This window comes from Thermomyces dupontii (genome assembly GCF_041956625.1).
Source record: "Thermomyces dupontii strain NRRL 2155 unplaced genomic scaffold VTN31scaffold_1, whole genome shotgun sequence".
Classification (NCBI taxonomy): domain Eukaryota; kingdom Fungi; phylum Ascomycota; class Eurotiomycetes; order Eurotiales; family Trichocomaceae; genus Thermomyces; species Thermomyces dupontii.
This window is the reverse complement of record NW_027192307.1, coordinates 3,079,434-3,096,272: the sequence shown is the minus strand read 5'-3', so window position 1 is coordinate 3,096,272 and position 16,839 is coordinate 3,079,434. Positions and strand designations below refer to the sequence as shown.

The window sequence follows — 16,839 nt, the reverse complement described above, 5'->3', positions numbered from 1 at the left end:
TGCGCTTCTCTTGCTCCTAAAGCCTCCGAAAGTCAGAGCCAGAAGGTGGCTAGAAATTCGAAACTGATCAATCTGACCTCTGGAATTCTTCTCCTTCCTGTGAAGACTTTGTACAGAGGTGGTTTCAAGATGTCCGATAATACTATGACCAAAACCTCACTAACCTAGTAGTGTATGTAGGCTACTCCGTACATATGTACTCCTCATACTAACCCTGTAGGTAATGGTCTCGGCCGACTTTTTCGGTTCGCCACTACATGTACTTATACGAGTCGCTCAAGTTGTGCGAGTCAGTCTGCATCCCATCCATCGGCTTAGCGTGTGTGGTGCCAAAACCTCAAAACTCATTAGCCTAACTAACGGAACGGTTGGACTCTGATATTTCCACCATAGAGTTAACTAGTTAGTACTATTTTCTCGATGCATTCCAAAGGCATCTTAACCTCCCGATAATCGTTCGTAGGACTTCGACGTCAATGCTCTTTTTTATACCGTGCTATTATATACTATTGCTAAGGGAGAGATTTCAGTCAATGCGGTGGCAGTAAGCAACGGAAGATCTCAACACTTAGTTTAGGGCATGGCAGGTTCGCACGTGATGGATTAGGGAAAGGTAGAGTAGCTACTACGAGTACTTGTTTACCAAAAAAGAACTCCCTGTAATTATATGTAGGGTAGAACTTCAGTCGAATTATCAAAAGAAGCACAGTCTAAACATCGATAAGTACTACTCTCTTAGGGTTAGGAGGAAGGCGTGTAAGGCGCTCTTCGACAGGATCCAGATCCATGGCGCATCCCGATGTCCACGGGCATCTTCCTTCAACGTGGTCTGTGCCATGCCCTGGAGTATTCGTGTTTGTAACTTAACTACATCAAGACCGATATGGACTTCGCCCTCGGAGCTAGCTCTCAAGAACGACAGCCGTAGCATGTTTAAGGAGATCCTAGGCCACCGACAAAGTGATAGGCTACTATTGTCACGATGGTTTACTCGATGCGGCCATGCAGTAGTCATGAATGATCTGATCAGCAATGGATCATTCAATGGATGATCTCCTACATTCCACCACTTATCTTCGCCCATCCATGTAGCCTTACCATTCCCTGAAACCATCAGACTACACACCAGATCTAGACCCAATGACATCTCAAGAGTATTGTATAAGAGACCCGTCACAGCTTCATCGCCCACACTTCCCGGCGCCACATCTTGACTCCTTCGATCTCGCTCGTCTTCAGATCTCGCCGGACAATCCGTGAACATGATTCCCAGTCCGCTTCGTCATCGCTGTCATCGGCATCCATCTCTCCCAGATTCCAGGTCGAAGCTGAGCTCTTCCGGGTGTCCAGCCTGCTACCGACTCGGACCTGGGTGACCTCATCGCTATCGACAGACTCCAGGGCAACGCACACGCCAACGTATTCCACGCGAAGATCGGGGCAGTGGCTAACCGTGTCAGCAATGCCATAGCGGATCTGTCGGACAACATCTTTGATCTTGGTGTTGCCGTGGAAGAGGACCTGAAGCGCACGCAGCGACTTGAGACCTGTGAACTGGAGCATCAAGAAATGCTAGTCCGCATTGTCAGCAAACGAACCGGTAGTCAGCCCTTCCACGTTCCAGTGCTCACCAGGCTATCGGAGTTCAAGCCTATCATCAACTCCTCCAGTTGGCTCCCGTACCTAACAAGAGCCAGGACGCTCTTGCGATCAAACATCCATCCTGTGTCATCCTCGTTACGAACGACCAATCTGCGAAGGGTATGCCCATGCACCTTCAGGACCGCTCGACGGATGTGTTCAATGCGGACGCTGGTCTGTGGTGTCAGTATCGGCGGTTTTGACTTGTAACTTCGTTCGAACAAAAACAATTCAGTCAAGCCATTGAACCTGCCGAGAGCCTGTAGGAACTCGGGGGTTACGTTGTCGGTGTGGATGGACGTGAGATTTAGGGGGTGGTTTGCGCTGGACAGCATTGCCCAAAACGGTCCCTGCGCGCCGACATTCAATAGGGAAAGATGCTTCAAAGCCGAAAGGTCAACACCCTTGGCAAGAACAAGAGGGCGTACGGGAATTAAATATACGGACAGACTGTCCAAGCGCAATCCACGGGTCGTGCGCAAGTACTGCTCCTGGGCGTGCGAACTCGGTGCCCTCTCTTCAGTCACATCGTCCTGACTGTTGCTGGACTCATTTCTGACCGGTTGCTTTCCTTTATCCTCCGTCGACAGCTTCTCCGTGCCGGTCGCGGTGACATCTTTCGAGGACTCGCCCTCTTCGTCCGTTTCATCTGAAGACTCTCCGCCTTCATCGCTTCCCGAGTTCACATCGGGGTGCTCGATATCAACCATATCAGAGAGATCATCCCGTTCCCAGGGCTGAACGGTACTGCTGGATGCAGAGTTGGTCACAACCGCAGATCCAATGCCACTATGTGCTGTCCCGCTCGCAACCGACGTCTCCGGCTGTGACACCCCCTCGCTCTGAGCAGTCGAAGCGGTGAAGGCTTCTGTTTTGCTTTTTGTGTCAGGAGGTCCATTTGCTCCGTCCCTCCAGTCGAACGGAAATGCGGGCGGGTGGCTCCCATCCTCGCAAAGCTTGACCAGGTAGTTATAATATTTGGCATCTCGCGAGCCGTTCATGTTATCTCCACTCGCGTTGGAGGAATCCTGTGATCTGGAAGCGTTAGCGGGAGAGCTCTGCGCTTTGCTGCTCTCCGAAGCAGCCTGCAAGGATTCCTTGACCTCCTGCGCCTCCAGGTACTTGGCTGAAGCTTTTTCCAACTTCTCCAACGCACGGGCTGGCTTGCTCGCGCGTGAGCGTTTGGAGCTTTTCATAGACAATAGATCGTCAACAATCGATCTCACTTTCGCCACAAAGTTGCGATCATCATCTTTACAAAGCCAGACCTTCGACGCAGCCTGGAGCTCCCCGTAGGCCGCCATCATGGCCCGATCAAACTCACGGTCAAACTCAAGATCCTCGGGGTTGTCACTGGAAACACCCAAGACCTGTGCCAGGATTTTCTCCTGCAAAGCGCGTTCCTTGCGGAGTTCATTTTGGCTGGAAGTTCCGGCCTCCGACGATCCAAGCTCATCAGAGCCGGGTGGCGGTGCTTGTTGACTTGGATTCATGAAGTCGTCATTTACGTCGTCCGCAACGTTTGCATTTGTGGATGGTTCTGTCCAGGAGCGCTTGCGAGCCTTGGCGGCCAGCCCCTCCGACAACGACAGTGCCAATGACTTGATCGTGCTGGAGGAGGATCCGATACACGAAGCAATCTCGGGGAGGTATTCGTACGATTCAACATCCAGCACGGCCAGGCTTTTCAGACCGGAAAAAAGAGAAAAATTCCTGGGCTCCAGTGTTGGCCTGTGAGTTGCAAGCCGTTGTACTGGCTTAGGATTCATGTCTGTTCTTCGTGATTGGGAGTAATTACCATGAGACGGATAGTACGGAAGTCCTGGAGGATTCTGTGGAGGAAACAGTGCCTGTCCGTGAAAGATATGGCCTCCAGTGAGGTTCCCGTGGCTGGTGCCGCCCGACGACTCCGTAGGTTGATTATCGAGGAGTCTGATGATGGACGCTGAATGAAGGGACGGACCCGGCTGAAGCCGCACATGTAGATGCTGCAGTGTCCGTAACTTGCTCAAATACTGGAGAACGGATTGGGAGATTTCGACTCGGACATTCCATCTTGTGTGTCCAAGTCAGCTCTCTCTCGCGTGGGCGGTTACTGTAATCACAATCTCTTACTTGAACGACTCCAGAACCGCCGTCCGTTTCAGAACGGCTAGAATCAGCGTGTTCAGAAACTTCCCCGCAGAATGTTCATATTTCAACTCCTGCTGCGCCTGATCCGAGCTATAATTGTTCTCCGCATCCAGTATGAAAGTCTTCATGTACTGGGCGTAGTTGTAGTCGGCGGAGGCCAGGGCCTCCAGGATGCCGGCCAAGAAATCGACCGGTGGCTGATCGCATACTCTTCTGTCGTCCAGAAAGACATGGCGCACCGTCCTGTAGAGCACCGATGCAGCGATTGCATGGAACTCACGAGACGTCCGAGCGACATTGACCAAATCAGCCGGGCCAAGCTGTTCAACCCGGCGATTAGTCGGGGGGGTTGTGGGCAAGGGATCCCGCTCCTACTCACAAACGATAGGATAGTCTTCATTGTTTCGAGAGGTAAATCAGTCAAATTTGGGCCGGCGGGCGTTGTGGACACCGACGCTAAGACCTCACCGGCGCCCGGCGGGGGCATGGCGAGAGATTCAGGCGGCCGGTTCTACAGTGGTTGAGAGTGGGAGAAGGGTAGAATCTGCAATGAAGCGAAGGGATGATATGTAGTCTGGGGGCAGCACTTGGGAAGGCGCGGGCTCTCAAATCAAAGAAGCGACAAAAGAGGCAGGAACTGAAAATAATAGCGATAAAGAGGAGTTGAGGAAGGAGCGGGCCAAGATTCAAAGAGATGGAATATCAACCTGAAGGGCTCTCACACGCAAAAATGGAGGAGAATAGTAGAGTGTGATTGGGAAAGGTGATTGTTGATCAAAATACTACACAAAGATAGAAGAACAAAAAAACGAAAAAAAAAGCAACGAAAAATGCCAGCAGACATGCACCCGTGTGATTGGAAGACAGCGTGAGGCAAGCGTCAGATGGAGTGCAATACTTGATCTGCAGTGCAATCAATCCATGCTGGCAAGATGGACGGATCTTTTTATACCTAAGGAGCACGAAACATGGCAAATTCGTAGGCAACTATCATATCAGCTGATATCAAAGAGTTGGAACAATTCTGGAGTCGATCAAAAGTGAGGCAGACAGTCATTCTTGTACTTTTGATCAGGATTCAAAACGCTCCTGCAGCCATGCAGCGAGATGAAGCGGAGCTGGGGCTAAGAGACTGAGCTTAGTCCACAAATCAGGACTCTCCAAGGGCAGGTTGACAGCGCTGCTGCCTGAGGCTGCCATGGCTCTCTCTCGTTCAGATCCGGCTTTGTGTCGGTTTGCATTCTTTTGTCACCCAACATTCTGTTGTGTGAGGCTTAATTACTTGGACAAAAGAGACATCGTTTCGATGCTTTAAAGCTCTGGGATCATGGAGTTCTGGGTCTGGATCAGGACGCTAGGTATCAGCCAGGCACTTGCTTTAGGGTTTAGGTATGTACTTATTACATTGCGAAGGTTCTTACAGAACTTGAATAGTACTTGGAAGTGCCAGTATAGGAAGTCTATGTTATCAATGCCCAAGTGTCCAATGTATGTCGGTATACGCATATCTTTGAGCTGCTGATTCATGCGGGAAGCTGCAAGATTCAATCTCAACAGAAACCCGGTGGCTCAATGCAGATTTCAACGGTTTCCAATGAGTACTACCTACTTCATAGGTACTGACTGCACCACCTAAGGTAGACCTCACCAAATCGAGAGTTGCTGTGACCAAAGCGTACTCCAAAGGCGATTGGACTTAAATGCCCATGTAGCTCTGGACAGTCATTCACGAGATCACACTGGGCAAAGAAAACAGTGGTACCGGGTCTTGACAGAGCAAGGGACAACCCTACGAGGTCTCTGTTGGAATTCAAGAGTCCGAAACATAGGTATCACATCACCACTTTCGACAACGATTTCCAGCGTTGCTTGGCCCGTTGTCCAATAAACAGGTACCAGTTCTCTGCATCCGTCCATACTGTGTAGAGGCCCCTTACGTCAATTGTCTAAACCCGGGCTGGTACGAGTCTTCGACTTTTCACAAGGCGCAAAGAATAGTTACGAAAAACCTGAGTGATTCGAGACGGAAAAAAAAAAAAAAAAAAAAAAAAGGAAACTTATTGGAATCGGGTCCACGTGCATTTTGACGCAACTCATTCAAAGAAAACTGGATGTAGAGTGTGTGGGCTTGCAAAATAGCAGAATGAAGCAGGTACTCCCATTACCTATGCCGGGGGTATCACAGACATCATGCTTCTTCCTTCAGCTCGTTAATCACCTCATTAAAAGCCTCGAGAATCGGCCCATACAAAATGTTGGGGTCCTTTGGCGTCCCAGTGAATATCGCACCATCTTTTAGATGGAAAAGGATCGACAGGAATTTCCTGCAGAGGCTTGACACGCTCGAATTCCCGTGGAAATTCGAACAGGACATCATCGAACCCTTTGAGGTCCATTTGGCCGCGTTTGCTACGTGCAATTCTTTGGAATGGCCCACAATACCACTCCGTGAACACGCTCTCCGGCTTTCGCGGCCGTTCATTGACCCGATTCACGAATTCCCAGCCACGACGACCGCACTGCCAGAGGAGCACGTACAGAAAGGACTCTAGATCGTGTCGGTAGCTGTGATCACGATTAACCAGCACCTCGATGGCCATGAACTCCAAGGTTCCGGTGCGACAGCGAGCGCCACTCGGCGCGCTGCCGAGCTCCTTGGCAAGGTCCAGGTCGATCAGCATTCCCGAGTGGCCGGTCTTGTGGCGATCCGTAATAATAATATTGTTTTCAGAGATATCGCGGTGAAGAATTTTTCCCTTGGAATAGAGAGATTGATGCGCCTTGATTGCATCCCGGAGCGCTTCCAACAGTTCTAGGAGCGACTGATATTGATGAATCGGCCGGCCAGCGGGGAATATGACGAGACAGCGAAAGATGCGGTTATCGTATGAGCCGTCATTGGTTTCATACAGACTGGTTCCTCGCTCTGATTCCACGTCGTACGTTACTTCACTATGCCACTGGCCCGAACGCTGCCGATTGGACCTGCTTCGCTTAGATTTCGAGCCGACGCCACCAGACTTGCGTTTCCTCAAACGTTCAGAACTGCCTGCGAAGGTTAAACTATCGAGGCTGCTGAGTGGCCGGGACCGGTCACTGGACAGGCCGGAACCTTGGGGCTGTGACACAGGCGACAGCGGGTTGCTGGGAGCACTACGGAAAGTATAAGGCTCCGCGAATGTCAGTCCCGAGCGCATTTCGCTAATGCTGGTGATTGTGCGATATCCAACTAGTTTGGAGATGCCTTCAACTCCTCGCTGATTGGCCCGCTCCAGAAAATCCGCTTCCGACTTTCGTTGGCCCGATGTCCAGGAGAATTTAGCCACATGACTCCATTCATCTGAATCCGAAAACTTAGCCAGGTAGCAGGCGGTGCCGCGGCAAACGATCGCCCGTTGACGAGTAAGGGGGGTCGGTTCCAGCTGTAGTTCCACCTCATCCTCTTCGTGTTCTACGCGTATAAAGTGACGATCGCGGTCTATCCTCATAAACGTGTCCAGACCAAGCTCTTCTTCATTCATCATGGTGTACCCGGCAATCACCCGAATGAATAGTTCGGGCTCCTTGTGGATGTCGAATGTAGCTGGGCTGTAGCATCCTGAACGGTCAAAAATCCATACCGTCATTGTCGAGCCGCTGATGGTGAATCCGTGAAGATAGCGACGGGTGGGTTGATAGGCAAATACATCCCGTGCATACCGGGCGAGCTGTACCAGCGGGCACTTCACGCTATGCTCCGATGCCTTGAGTTCGCCAATCACCTCTATGTCTCTCCAGTTATGTTTGGTGTCCGAGGGACTTCTGTTCTTTCGTTTGAGAATCACGTCAATCTGCCGCGCTGCTTCACCACCGATGAGATCTCGCGGGAGCTCGATCGTGTAATACCGCCGTTGTTCCATCGAGAGAATGTTGTCTTGAAGTCGAAACAACCAGGCAAGCACCTCGTCTTGGGACGGTGACTTGCTGAGCCCAACCCAACCACCGTCAACATGCTGGTCCTTCACGGATCGATAAACCTCTTGTGCACGATCCGTCCATCTCTTCCCTTCGAAATACTTTTCAGAAAATCCTTCCACATTTCGATAAGTGCAGTCCCGAATCTCTTGAAAAAATAAATAGAATCTGTCTTCTTCCGCGTCTGTTCGCTACTACCTTGCTGGGACTGTGAGGTCCTTCTGATCGGCGTGTTTTCCACCACCGGATGTGCACTTGTCGGTGGCGGAGTTACTCGAGAGATCTCGGCAGTGAGATCCAGCACCGAGCTCCATATCTCGACATCAACTGCCTTTTGAACGACAAGTTTCACGAGCGGCCGGTAGTCATCGTAGCTGAAATCGTTCTTGCGGACACGTTTGCAGATATCGAGAAGTTCGGACATTAAATCACGACCGTTGATTCTTGAATGGAGGCTTAATGCGACTTGTGAGTTCGACAAAGCGAATAGAAGATTCGTTAGCAGGTTACCAAGGTGCCTGGATCTGTCCTCCGCGCCCTGGGCAGAATCGGCCAAAGAATGAGCTTGGTCTGCCTCTCGAAGTGCTTCTATGAGGGTGTCCAATGAATGGTTTAAGGGATGGTCTTCGATGACCTTGAGCTCTTTTCTCGACAGAGAAGCCATCGAGACATGTAGACCGGGAGTTCTGGAGTTGGTAGTCGATGTGCAGTTCTCATTGCGAAACCAGATGATATTAGTGAAGGAGGTATGAGTGAACTTGGAGAACTGAGTAGAGTATGGGGTACTATTCTCAATGATGAGTTGATGTAGTTCTGGCGCTTTGAGAATTCTGATCTTGGAGTTGTGGAGAATATCAAGAAGTGCGTTAATTAATAGTTGCTACTTGAAAAAGCCTGTAAGGTGCAACGGTGGCCGAGCCTTGCCCTGAACTTGAAAGGGAGAGATCTGGGAAAACAAGTTCAATACTTCACAAGTATCAACCGGTCATCAATCCTGAATCACGCTAGTCTGGATTTGGATATTAGTTAGTAGTTACGTTTACTCGTAAGGCAACAAGGCAGCAACCTCCACATGGCGGCCGGCTCAGGCACAAGCCAACTGCCAAGTCTGCCAAGCTCAACATTGGAATGCTTTGTAATATGGCCACTTGGCCATTCATCACCAAGAAGCACTCCGCAGTCAAGCACTCACTCCATCGAGCAGCATAATCACGCCCAAGATGCTGCTCTTCCACCTCCTCGCCCTCCTAACACTATGGGCGACATGGGCGCATGGCGAGCACACGTCCAACTGGGCGGTGCTCGTGTCGACGTCCCGATTCTGGTTCAACTACCGACACATGGCGAACGTGCTCTCCCTGTACCGAACGGTCAAGCGCCTCGGGATCCCAGACTCGCAGATCATCCTGATGCTTCCTGACGACATGGCATGCAATCCGCGCAATGCCTTCCCGGGGACGGTCTACAGCAACGCTGATCGCGCCGTGGACCTGTACGGCGAGAACATCGAGGTCGACTACCGCGGGTACGAGGTGACAGTGGAGAATTTCATCCGGCTGCTGACGGACCGGCTGGACGAGGACGTGCCGCGCAGTAAGCGGCTCAACACGGACGCCGGCAGCAACGTGCTCGTGTACATGACGGGCCACGGCGGCGACCAGTTCCTCAAGTTCCAGGATGCGGAGGAGATTGGCGCGTGGGACCTGGCGGACGCGTTTGGGCAGATGTGGGAGAAGAAGCGGTATCATGAGTTGCTCTTCATGATCGACACCTGCCAGGCGAACACCATGTATACGCACTTCTACTCGCCGAATATCATCGCAACGGGGTCCAGCGAGCTCGACCAGTCGTCGTACTCGCACCATGCAGACACCGACGTCGGCGTCGCCGTCATCGATCGCTGGACATACTACGTGCTCGAGTTCCTGGAGAATCACGTCAAGAATGCTAGCTCCAAGGCTACCCTCGGCGATCTGTTTGACTCATACGACGAGTCCAAGATCCACTCCAGCCCGGGCATTCGATGGGATCTGTTCCCGGGCGGCGAGCAGGAGGGCCGTCTCCGCACCGTCGTCGACTTTTTCGGTAACACGCAAAAGGTCGAGGTTGAAAATCAGAACTCAACGGGGCCGGGATCACTCAAGGAAGACATCGAGGCAATTGCGCAGTTGATCGAAAAGTGGAAGCAGCAGCGGCCTGCTGACTCGGCTCTGAACGACACCGTCGTTGGTGCTTCAGTCAGGGAGCCTGTCTCACAGCCAACGAGCAAGAAATCCATGCTCGGAGCTAGGAGAATGGCTGATGAAGACGGGTGGACCAAGCGACTCTTGGGTTTGACTGTCCTGGGTGCCGGCGCAGGGTTATGGGTCGCCGGATCAGTACTCGGGAAAGCATAACCTAGGTTGCTTTTTTCAAATGTGTAACTATTATCATTTCATGTACATAGTTGGTCATGGCGTCATTGGTTTAGAGATATCTATTCATTCCTGAACAGAACTACTGTACTGCCTAGATCCCTTCATGCGCTCACCGGACCATCAACGGAAACAGACAGCAAAGTAACCACAATGCAAACAACATAACGATGCCAAATGATCCAATCCAAAAACAAACAAAACACAAAGACAACGATCGCAAGGGAAGTCATCAGTCATGCCACAAATGAATGAGAACGATATATCAGAAAAAGAAAAACACACATTGTATCAAAATGGCAGCAACATCAATCCGGAAGTAGAGAGCCATGTATCAGCCAACCACGCTCCGGAAGCTCAACGCCTCGAGAAACGCGCCGAGATCCTCCTTCTGCACCTCAACAACGCAGTGCTCGAAGCTATCGATCCGCACCCGTGCGTTGGTCTCCTGGACGACCTCCTGGAACGCGATCCCGAAACGGTTGCGGACGAGATTCTTGCTGAGGGACGCCGGGGACGCGTCCACGTCATCGTCCGTCTCCGAGTCATCGGAGTCGTCGAGGTCGGAGGTTGTGGACTCGGTCAATTCCTCCTCCTCCTCTTCTTCTTCTTCTTCGCCTTCCTCGTCCGAGTCTGATCGCTCCGTGGCTCGTTTGGCTCGGCGCTCCTCGCGCTCCTTGCGTTTCTTCTCCTTGGCTTCTTTCTTCTTCTGCCGCTCTTCTCGCTTCTTTGCGAGTGCAGCGAAGTCGATAACGCCGCCGCCGCCGCCAGTGCCGACAACCACGTACACGCCTCGGTCCTCGTCCAGGCCCGCTAAAACCAGTGGCGTTCCCACGGCGCGCTTCTTGCCAATCTTAACGCCCTCGGTGCGATCCCGCTCTTGTACCTGGATGGCTTCCGCAACCCACAGAGCCAGTTTCGTCAACGCCCCCGGATTGGTGAAGAGCTTCACGTCAGGCCCATCTTTGATCACCGCAATGCGGAATGCTCGGAGGTGACGAATCTGGTACTTGGACAGAAGCGTCGTCCCCGTGCGGAGGATCGCTCGATGCAAGTGCTGCGCCAGGGGGAGCGCCTCGAGCAGTAATGTCGGCGACTCAGAGCCTGTCGGGGAAAGCGCGTCATATGCACTCCAGAACCGCGGATGGAGGTTGGCAGGGTCCGACTCAGATAGCTCGGAGTGGTTTGTTCCATTGGCCGTGCGAGGACGGTACGTCGTGTCGGCATCCCAGGACGATATCGAGCTAGGCCCAACTTCCAGAATCGCTCCCAGGATAACGGCAACATCTGTGGCTGATAAACATGCCTTCCATCCCCAGCATCGCACAAACCCCCAGCCTTCTCGGTTCGCGCTATGGCCCGGCGCGACGGGAGGGACCAATCCGTCCAGACCGTACATTGGCGCGTATTTCAACAAGCGAGACCGCAAGACCCGCTTTAGTTCCATGTCCATATGCGTGTATGTCTGGTGGCATTGTGTCAGGCTGATTCCCATCTTGGCCAGCAGCTTGTGCAGCCGTTTCCGCCCATTCTCCGTCCAGACATGCAATCGAGACGCAAGGTACGGACTATGCAGCATGCTCTCGTACAACGACCAATGTCTCACGAGAAGAAACCTGGGCTCCGGCGACAATCTGATGGACGTGTCGGTGGGGGAACGCCCGGTTGTCGGGATCACATCGGAGCTCCCACCCGGGCCGTCACGGTAGGTCTCGGACGGATCTGGCGGGTTGAGCCGATGCACTTCGTCGCGCAAGACTTGTCGAATACGCTCGCCACGGGCTCCACCCCAGCCAGCTGAGCCTCCGGCCTCTGATGAGTGAGAGATGCCAACTCCGGACATGGTCCGACCGGAGACCTCCATGCTGGAGGTGCCAACAATGGCCAGCCAGAGGAGGTCATTATCCTCGCGACCTAACTCCGAGGCGAGGGAATAGAGCATTGAGGAGATAGGCTCGGAATAAGCCGTGCCCATGGAATAGTACTCTTGTAAAACGCGTTCATGCTTCCGCTTCAGTCGTAGTAGCCGTCTTCGTAGAGCTCGTGGAGACGGCTGCCTTTGTATGGTGGGGGGTGTACTATCTGGCTCTGGCGACGGTGACCTCGAAGAATCTGAGGAATTATGCCCTATCACGCGTCGCGTATTGCTGGGCGAGGAGAGGACCGGTGAGCTCTAAACCGCATATCAGTTATAAATTCTGTCATCTCATGAAACACCTAGAACTGACCATCGAGTCGCTCCGCCGCCGTTGTCGTGGTGGCGCGTCAAAGTCGCTCTCGTCCTCATCACCTTCATCCCGACTCGACCAATGCTTGCGTTTCCTGCTATCCGAGCCCGGAGCGCCATCATCTTCGCTGTCTGACCCATCACTGAGACCATCATCGGCATCCTCGTCGTCAATTTGGGGCATCTCCATCAATGCGAAATATGCCTCACGCTCCTTGGTCATTTCCTCCTCGATATCCCCGTCATCAAAGACAATAATCCCGCCCTTGCCGGACGTGTAAGCCTGCGTGATGCAGCCTCGATCCACGCCGCGCAGTTTCCGACGCATGCTAATCGCATTCCCATCGACCTCCTCGAGCGCCTGGCGCTCCGGCTGGCCATCGAACACATTGACCAGATTCCAGGGTCTGCGTGAGTCGATCACCCACACTTCCACGCCACCCATATCATCCACCACCTCCTCCCCATCCTCCGACGTGCTCGTCAAGCACAGCATCTCACCGAGGTCGACGAGGCCGCCAACGCCGAGACACACCACGACTCCGCCGCTGCCGCCCTCGGAGGTGCGCATTGGACGCACCAATTCCCGTCCGGCGCGTGCCAGGTCGCCATATCCGGACACAGGCTGAATCTTATGTGGAATGTAGTCCCGTTTCAGCAGGGTGGTCAGGATTCGACAGGCGCAGAGCGCATCGGGTTCAAGTGCGACGAGGATCAGGACAGGCGGCGAAAGCGGGTGGTGAGAGCGGAGTAATTGCAGGTAGAGGTGCGCTATAAGACGGCGTGGCAGATACATCGCGTCAAATGTTCATCTGCACGCATTGAAAAGAGTCGAGATGTCCGTTTCGTCTCCGGATGACGCGCGGGAGATTCGCCGTTTCGATCGAGTGGTTGGATTTAGGGGAGCCGAGGACAAAACATGACGATATGATCAAAGCGAGAAACAACTGAAAACACTCGTACACGCCTATCAAACTTGCTGGCATTGGCTGTGGAATCGAGGTGCCAGGCAGGAGTGTTCCTCTGGGAATGAATACCTTTGTTTGCGGACTGTTATCGCCGCGCACGCGTCGAGACGCCAGTCCACGCTATGCCGTTTTAGGCAGGGTGTGAATTTGCTCATTGAGGAAATCTTGACACCTCAAGTTTCAGGCTCAAATCAGTACTCCGCAGTTCCTGTAGCACAGCAGACTGGGATTGTCCTAGGAGCCAAAGCGATGGCGATTCAGTCTGATACAATCTTCTTGTTTGCACTGCACCGACAAACAGTCAGTTTCCCAGTCCTTTAATGCGGCCATTGAACTTTTCCGAGTCAAAGCATCGGCTGTGTTCACAATTTGTGTGTCGCGACACTCCAGAGACTGCGCTGCTTGGTTTTGGGCTCTCACTCTACAGGAACGGTTCAGGGTTCAACAACGGCCTGGACCTTCATTCAATCCTACTACGGCAATGACTCGGGCAATCGCTCCATGATTAACGAATGTTTTCGAAGAGTACTAGTACTCAAGGTGATCCCTATGCACACTCTGCTCGTTTCACCAATTACGTTCGATGGACCTTGAACGGATGCGCCTCCGTGTTATACACATACTTGTTCCTTCCATGACGATCAATCTGCCACTCCCCATCTACACAATCAGTCAGTTGACAATCCCAAATCCAGCACGCAATCATTCTCACTTACCGTCAACGTTGATCAGATACAGGTACTTCAATACCTCCGCGAAGAAGAAGCTCTCCTGGGAGTTTCTGAAACCACCACCCTTCGGGTCATTGACATCGTTGATGGCCGAGTATCCGCTTCCCACTCGGGTGATATCCTTGATTTGACGGAACGCGTCCCAGGCCCAATCGCGGTACTGCAAGATCCTGTCAGTTAAAAGTCCCTGGGAGACGAAGGGAAGGAGGCGCGGTACCTTCTTGTTGCCTGTGACACGGTACGCATAGTAGTAGCTCTCCACGACCTCTGGCCGCAGGATATAGACCGGATTCTTGAGCCAGAATCCGTACTTTTGGAAGAACGCCTTCTGATCTTCCGGGACAGACTCCGAGTCCCAGCTGAATGTCTCCGGACCAATTTTAGTCGCGGTGCTCGCGTAGGTATGATGCCACGAGTCGACCAACTTCAGACCGTAGTCGATCAGGTCCTGACGACCAAGGACGGAACCGCCCAGCAGGTAGTTCCCGCCAATAAAACCAGTCAGATGTTGGCTGTCATGCTGCCGGGTACGGTCAGTTCCATTGTAGATGTCCACAAAATAGAGATCCTGATGTCCTTCTGGATACGATGTGAGATGCTTCATGGTAGACTCGGCCGCTTTGATCCATCGATCCTTGTACCGCGCGAAGCGTTTCGGATCATACACCCACATCTTGATCAGATACTCGTAGAACGAATCATCGCCTCCATTCCAGTGGACAAGGGCATCCACGAATTCGCCCGTCTTGATGTCGATATTCGAGCCGACCAACCCCGGAAACGGCTCGGCCCATTCGGGCTTCGGATCGAGCAGATGCGACTCGGTTCTCTGGGCGAGGCGCGCATACTCGTCATCGCCCGTGAGATCCGATAGATGCGTCCACTCCAGCACCAGCGTACCGGTCGTAGCAAGACCGTTGGTCGTGGCACCGTCAGTCCCAGTGCTGTTAAGCTTGAGAATGTTGTGCGGAATGCCGCTTTCCGTGTCGAACGCGTACTTCAACGCGTCGGCGAGATTCTTCGCCTGCTCCAGAATGGCCTCCACCTTTTCCTTGTCCTTGCGGCCCTTGACAAAGTGCGCTCCCGGACCGGTCAGCAAGTCGTAGCCGGACAACAGGCCGCCGAGGAAGCGGATCGTTGTCTCGAAGAGGCTGACATCCTCGGCGACAGAGTGCGAAAAGTCAATGGTGGGGATATAGTCCAGGATCTGATGGACAATTTTTTCCTTGCCCATGATGACTGCCGTCGAGAGGGCGTCTACGGCTGAGGCACCCCAGCCACCCCTGTGCAACCATGCTGCGTGAGTCAAACCGCCACCACAACACTCAGAGTGGAAGGGCGAGGTTTTCACATACAGACTATCATCATAGCCATTGTCCACAGGATGAAGCTGGTCATGCGGAAAGGCATGCTTGTAGTACCCGTCCCAGGCAATCTGAAAGACTTCCTTGATCTCCTCGGCACGGCGGTGGGACGATTCCTCAGAGGCTCTCTTTGGCAATGATGCCGACTGCCCTGCGGCAGCGAGAACCACAGCGGCGATCGAGATGGACGAAACGCGCATTGTTTCCAGCGAAATTCACCGATCACTGTCAGTTGTAAGAATGATCGACAAGGAGATAGCACTGATGAAGCGAACGGCGGACGAGTAACCGAACGAGCGGACACAACCGGCATCTATACCCCGGACGGGTCAGGGAATGAGGGCACCGAAGAGCGAAACGAATGGAGATGGTAACAATGCTCGAGGAAACATTCCAGAGAACGTCGCATCAAGGAGCCCCCCACGGCACTATTCGAGGCCTGAATACCAGGACACCGTCTCCGACAATGCCATAGGTGGGCTCCTGCAGATCTGAACCGCTAATCAAAAGAGTCGGAATCCCGTTGGGTTGCTCCGTTGTTCGCGGAGAAAGAACAATTGAAATCGCAAATGGAGGTGCTGGACTGATTGTAGTAGATCTAATTGGCGAATCACGTCTTGTTGTGGTTTTCCCAGATCGAGTAATTCAGCCCAAGGTTCATCACTAGGCCGACTTTTAGGGCTAACACCGGCGGAGAATCTGTGTTTAGTTGCATCTATCGTGATGATCTGCTCTGTCAATTCCCTTAAAGAGTATGGAAATTTTCAGCTGGTCAACATGCGGTCACGCGGGGAGAGACGGCAGACAGAGGATGTCACAGTACTTTTTAAACTAGTAGGTAGTACGGCCGTCAGTTACATCTGCCATTTTCCTAGCCCAAAGCAATCCGAACCGGCTATTCCGAATGCTCCGTGACCGAAGAATTAGTCGGTAGTATTGTATTATCGAATCAGTCGAGCGGGGGATGGTGCAGGTCTATCCATCCAAGTACCAGTACCAACCACGAGTACTGGTATTAGCGGGCAGCCCAGCAAGGTTGGAGATGAGGTTGCTCAACACCGGGTGACTTAGCTTCGAATCTATATTCCATTGACAGCGGAGTGCTCTGTACGGAGTACACTAGTAAATAACGTCAGAATCACAGAGTTTCGCAGTCCAAAGCCAGGTCATCAAGACCAAAAGAACCTCCAGCATAGTATGCTCGACAAGAAACCGACAACGTGCCCCATTTCGGCTGCCAGTGCATTCTCAAAGAAATGCCGAGGCCTGGCAGTACAGTAGTGCATGTTACCATAATGTCACATGGCTGATTTCAACATGCTTCCCTCCCACGACGAGCACATCTTCCTTTCGTCTCTCGACCAGATTCGCAGACGGCGGTCAGGCACCAGGAACATCAACTCCAGC

The 16,839-nt window shown here is 52.7% G+C and overlaps 5 protein-coding genes across 5 annotated transcripts; 1 reads left to right on the top strand and 4 right to left on the bottom strand.

The window, feature by feature from the left end:
• Positions 1-1,173: 1,173 nt before the first annotated feature.
• Positions 1,174-4,261, bottom strand: VTN31DRAFT_1158 (uncharacterized protein; the record flags this gene model as incomplete). Its single annotated transcript, XM_069401184.1, has 4 exons — positions 1,174-1,572; positions 1,632-3,696; positions 3,757-4,094; positions 4,154-4,261. 4 exons carry the CDS (start codon positions 4,259-4,261, stop codon positions 1,174-1,176), a joined length of 2,910 nt encoding a protein of 969 aa, XP_069264014.1.
• Positions 4,262-5,996: 1,735 nt separating this feature from the next.
• Positions 5,997-7,673, bottom strand: VTN31DRAFT_1157 (uncharacterized protein; the record flags this gene model as incomplete). Its single annotated transcript, XM_069401183.1, has 1 exon — positions 5,997-7,673. One exon carries the CDS (start codon positions 7,671-7,673, stop codon positions 5,997-5,999), a length of 1,677 nt encoding a protein of 558 aa, XP_069264013.1.
• A 1,275-nt stretch (positions 7,674-8,948) lies between these two features.
• VTN31DRAFT_1156 (uncharacterized protein) lies at positions 8,949-10,124 on the top strand (the record flags this gene model as incomplete). Its single annotated transcript, XM_069401182.1, has 1 exon — positions 8,949-10,124. One exon carries the CDS (start codon positions 8,949-8,951, stop codon positions 10,122-10,124), a length of 1,176 nt encoding a protein of 391 aa, XP_069264012.1.
• Positions 10,125-10,476: 352 nt separating this feature from the next.
• VTN31DRAFT_1155 (uncharacterized protein) lies at positions 10,477-13,165 on the bottom strand (the record flags this gene model as incomplete). Its single annotated transcript, XM_069401181.1, has 2 exons — positions 10,477-12,315; positions 12,371-13,165. 2 exons carry the CDS (start codon positions 13,163-13,165, stop codon positions 10,477-10,479), a joined length of 2,634 nt encoding a protein of 877 aa, XP_069264011.1.
• Positions 13,166-13,911: 746 nt separating this feature from the next.
• VTN31DRAFT_1154 (uncharacterized protein) lies at positions 13,912-15,632 on the bottom strand (the record flags this gene model as incomplete). Its single annotated transcript, XM_069401180.1, has 4 exons — positions 13,912-13,997; positions 14,054-14,228; positions 14,286-15,351; positions 15,424-15,632. 4 exons carry the CDS (start codon positions 15,630-15,632, stop codon positions 13,912-13,914), a joined length of 1,536 nt encoding a protein of 511 aa, XP_069264010.1.
• Between the last annotated feature and the right edge of the window lie 1,207 nt (positions 15,633-16,839).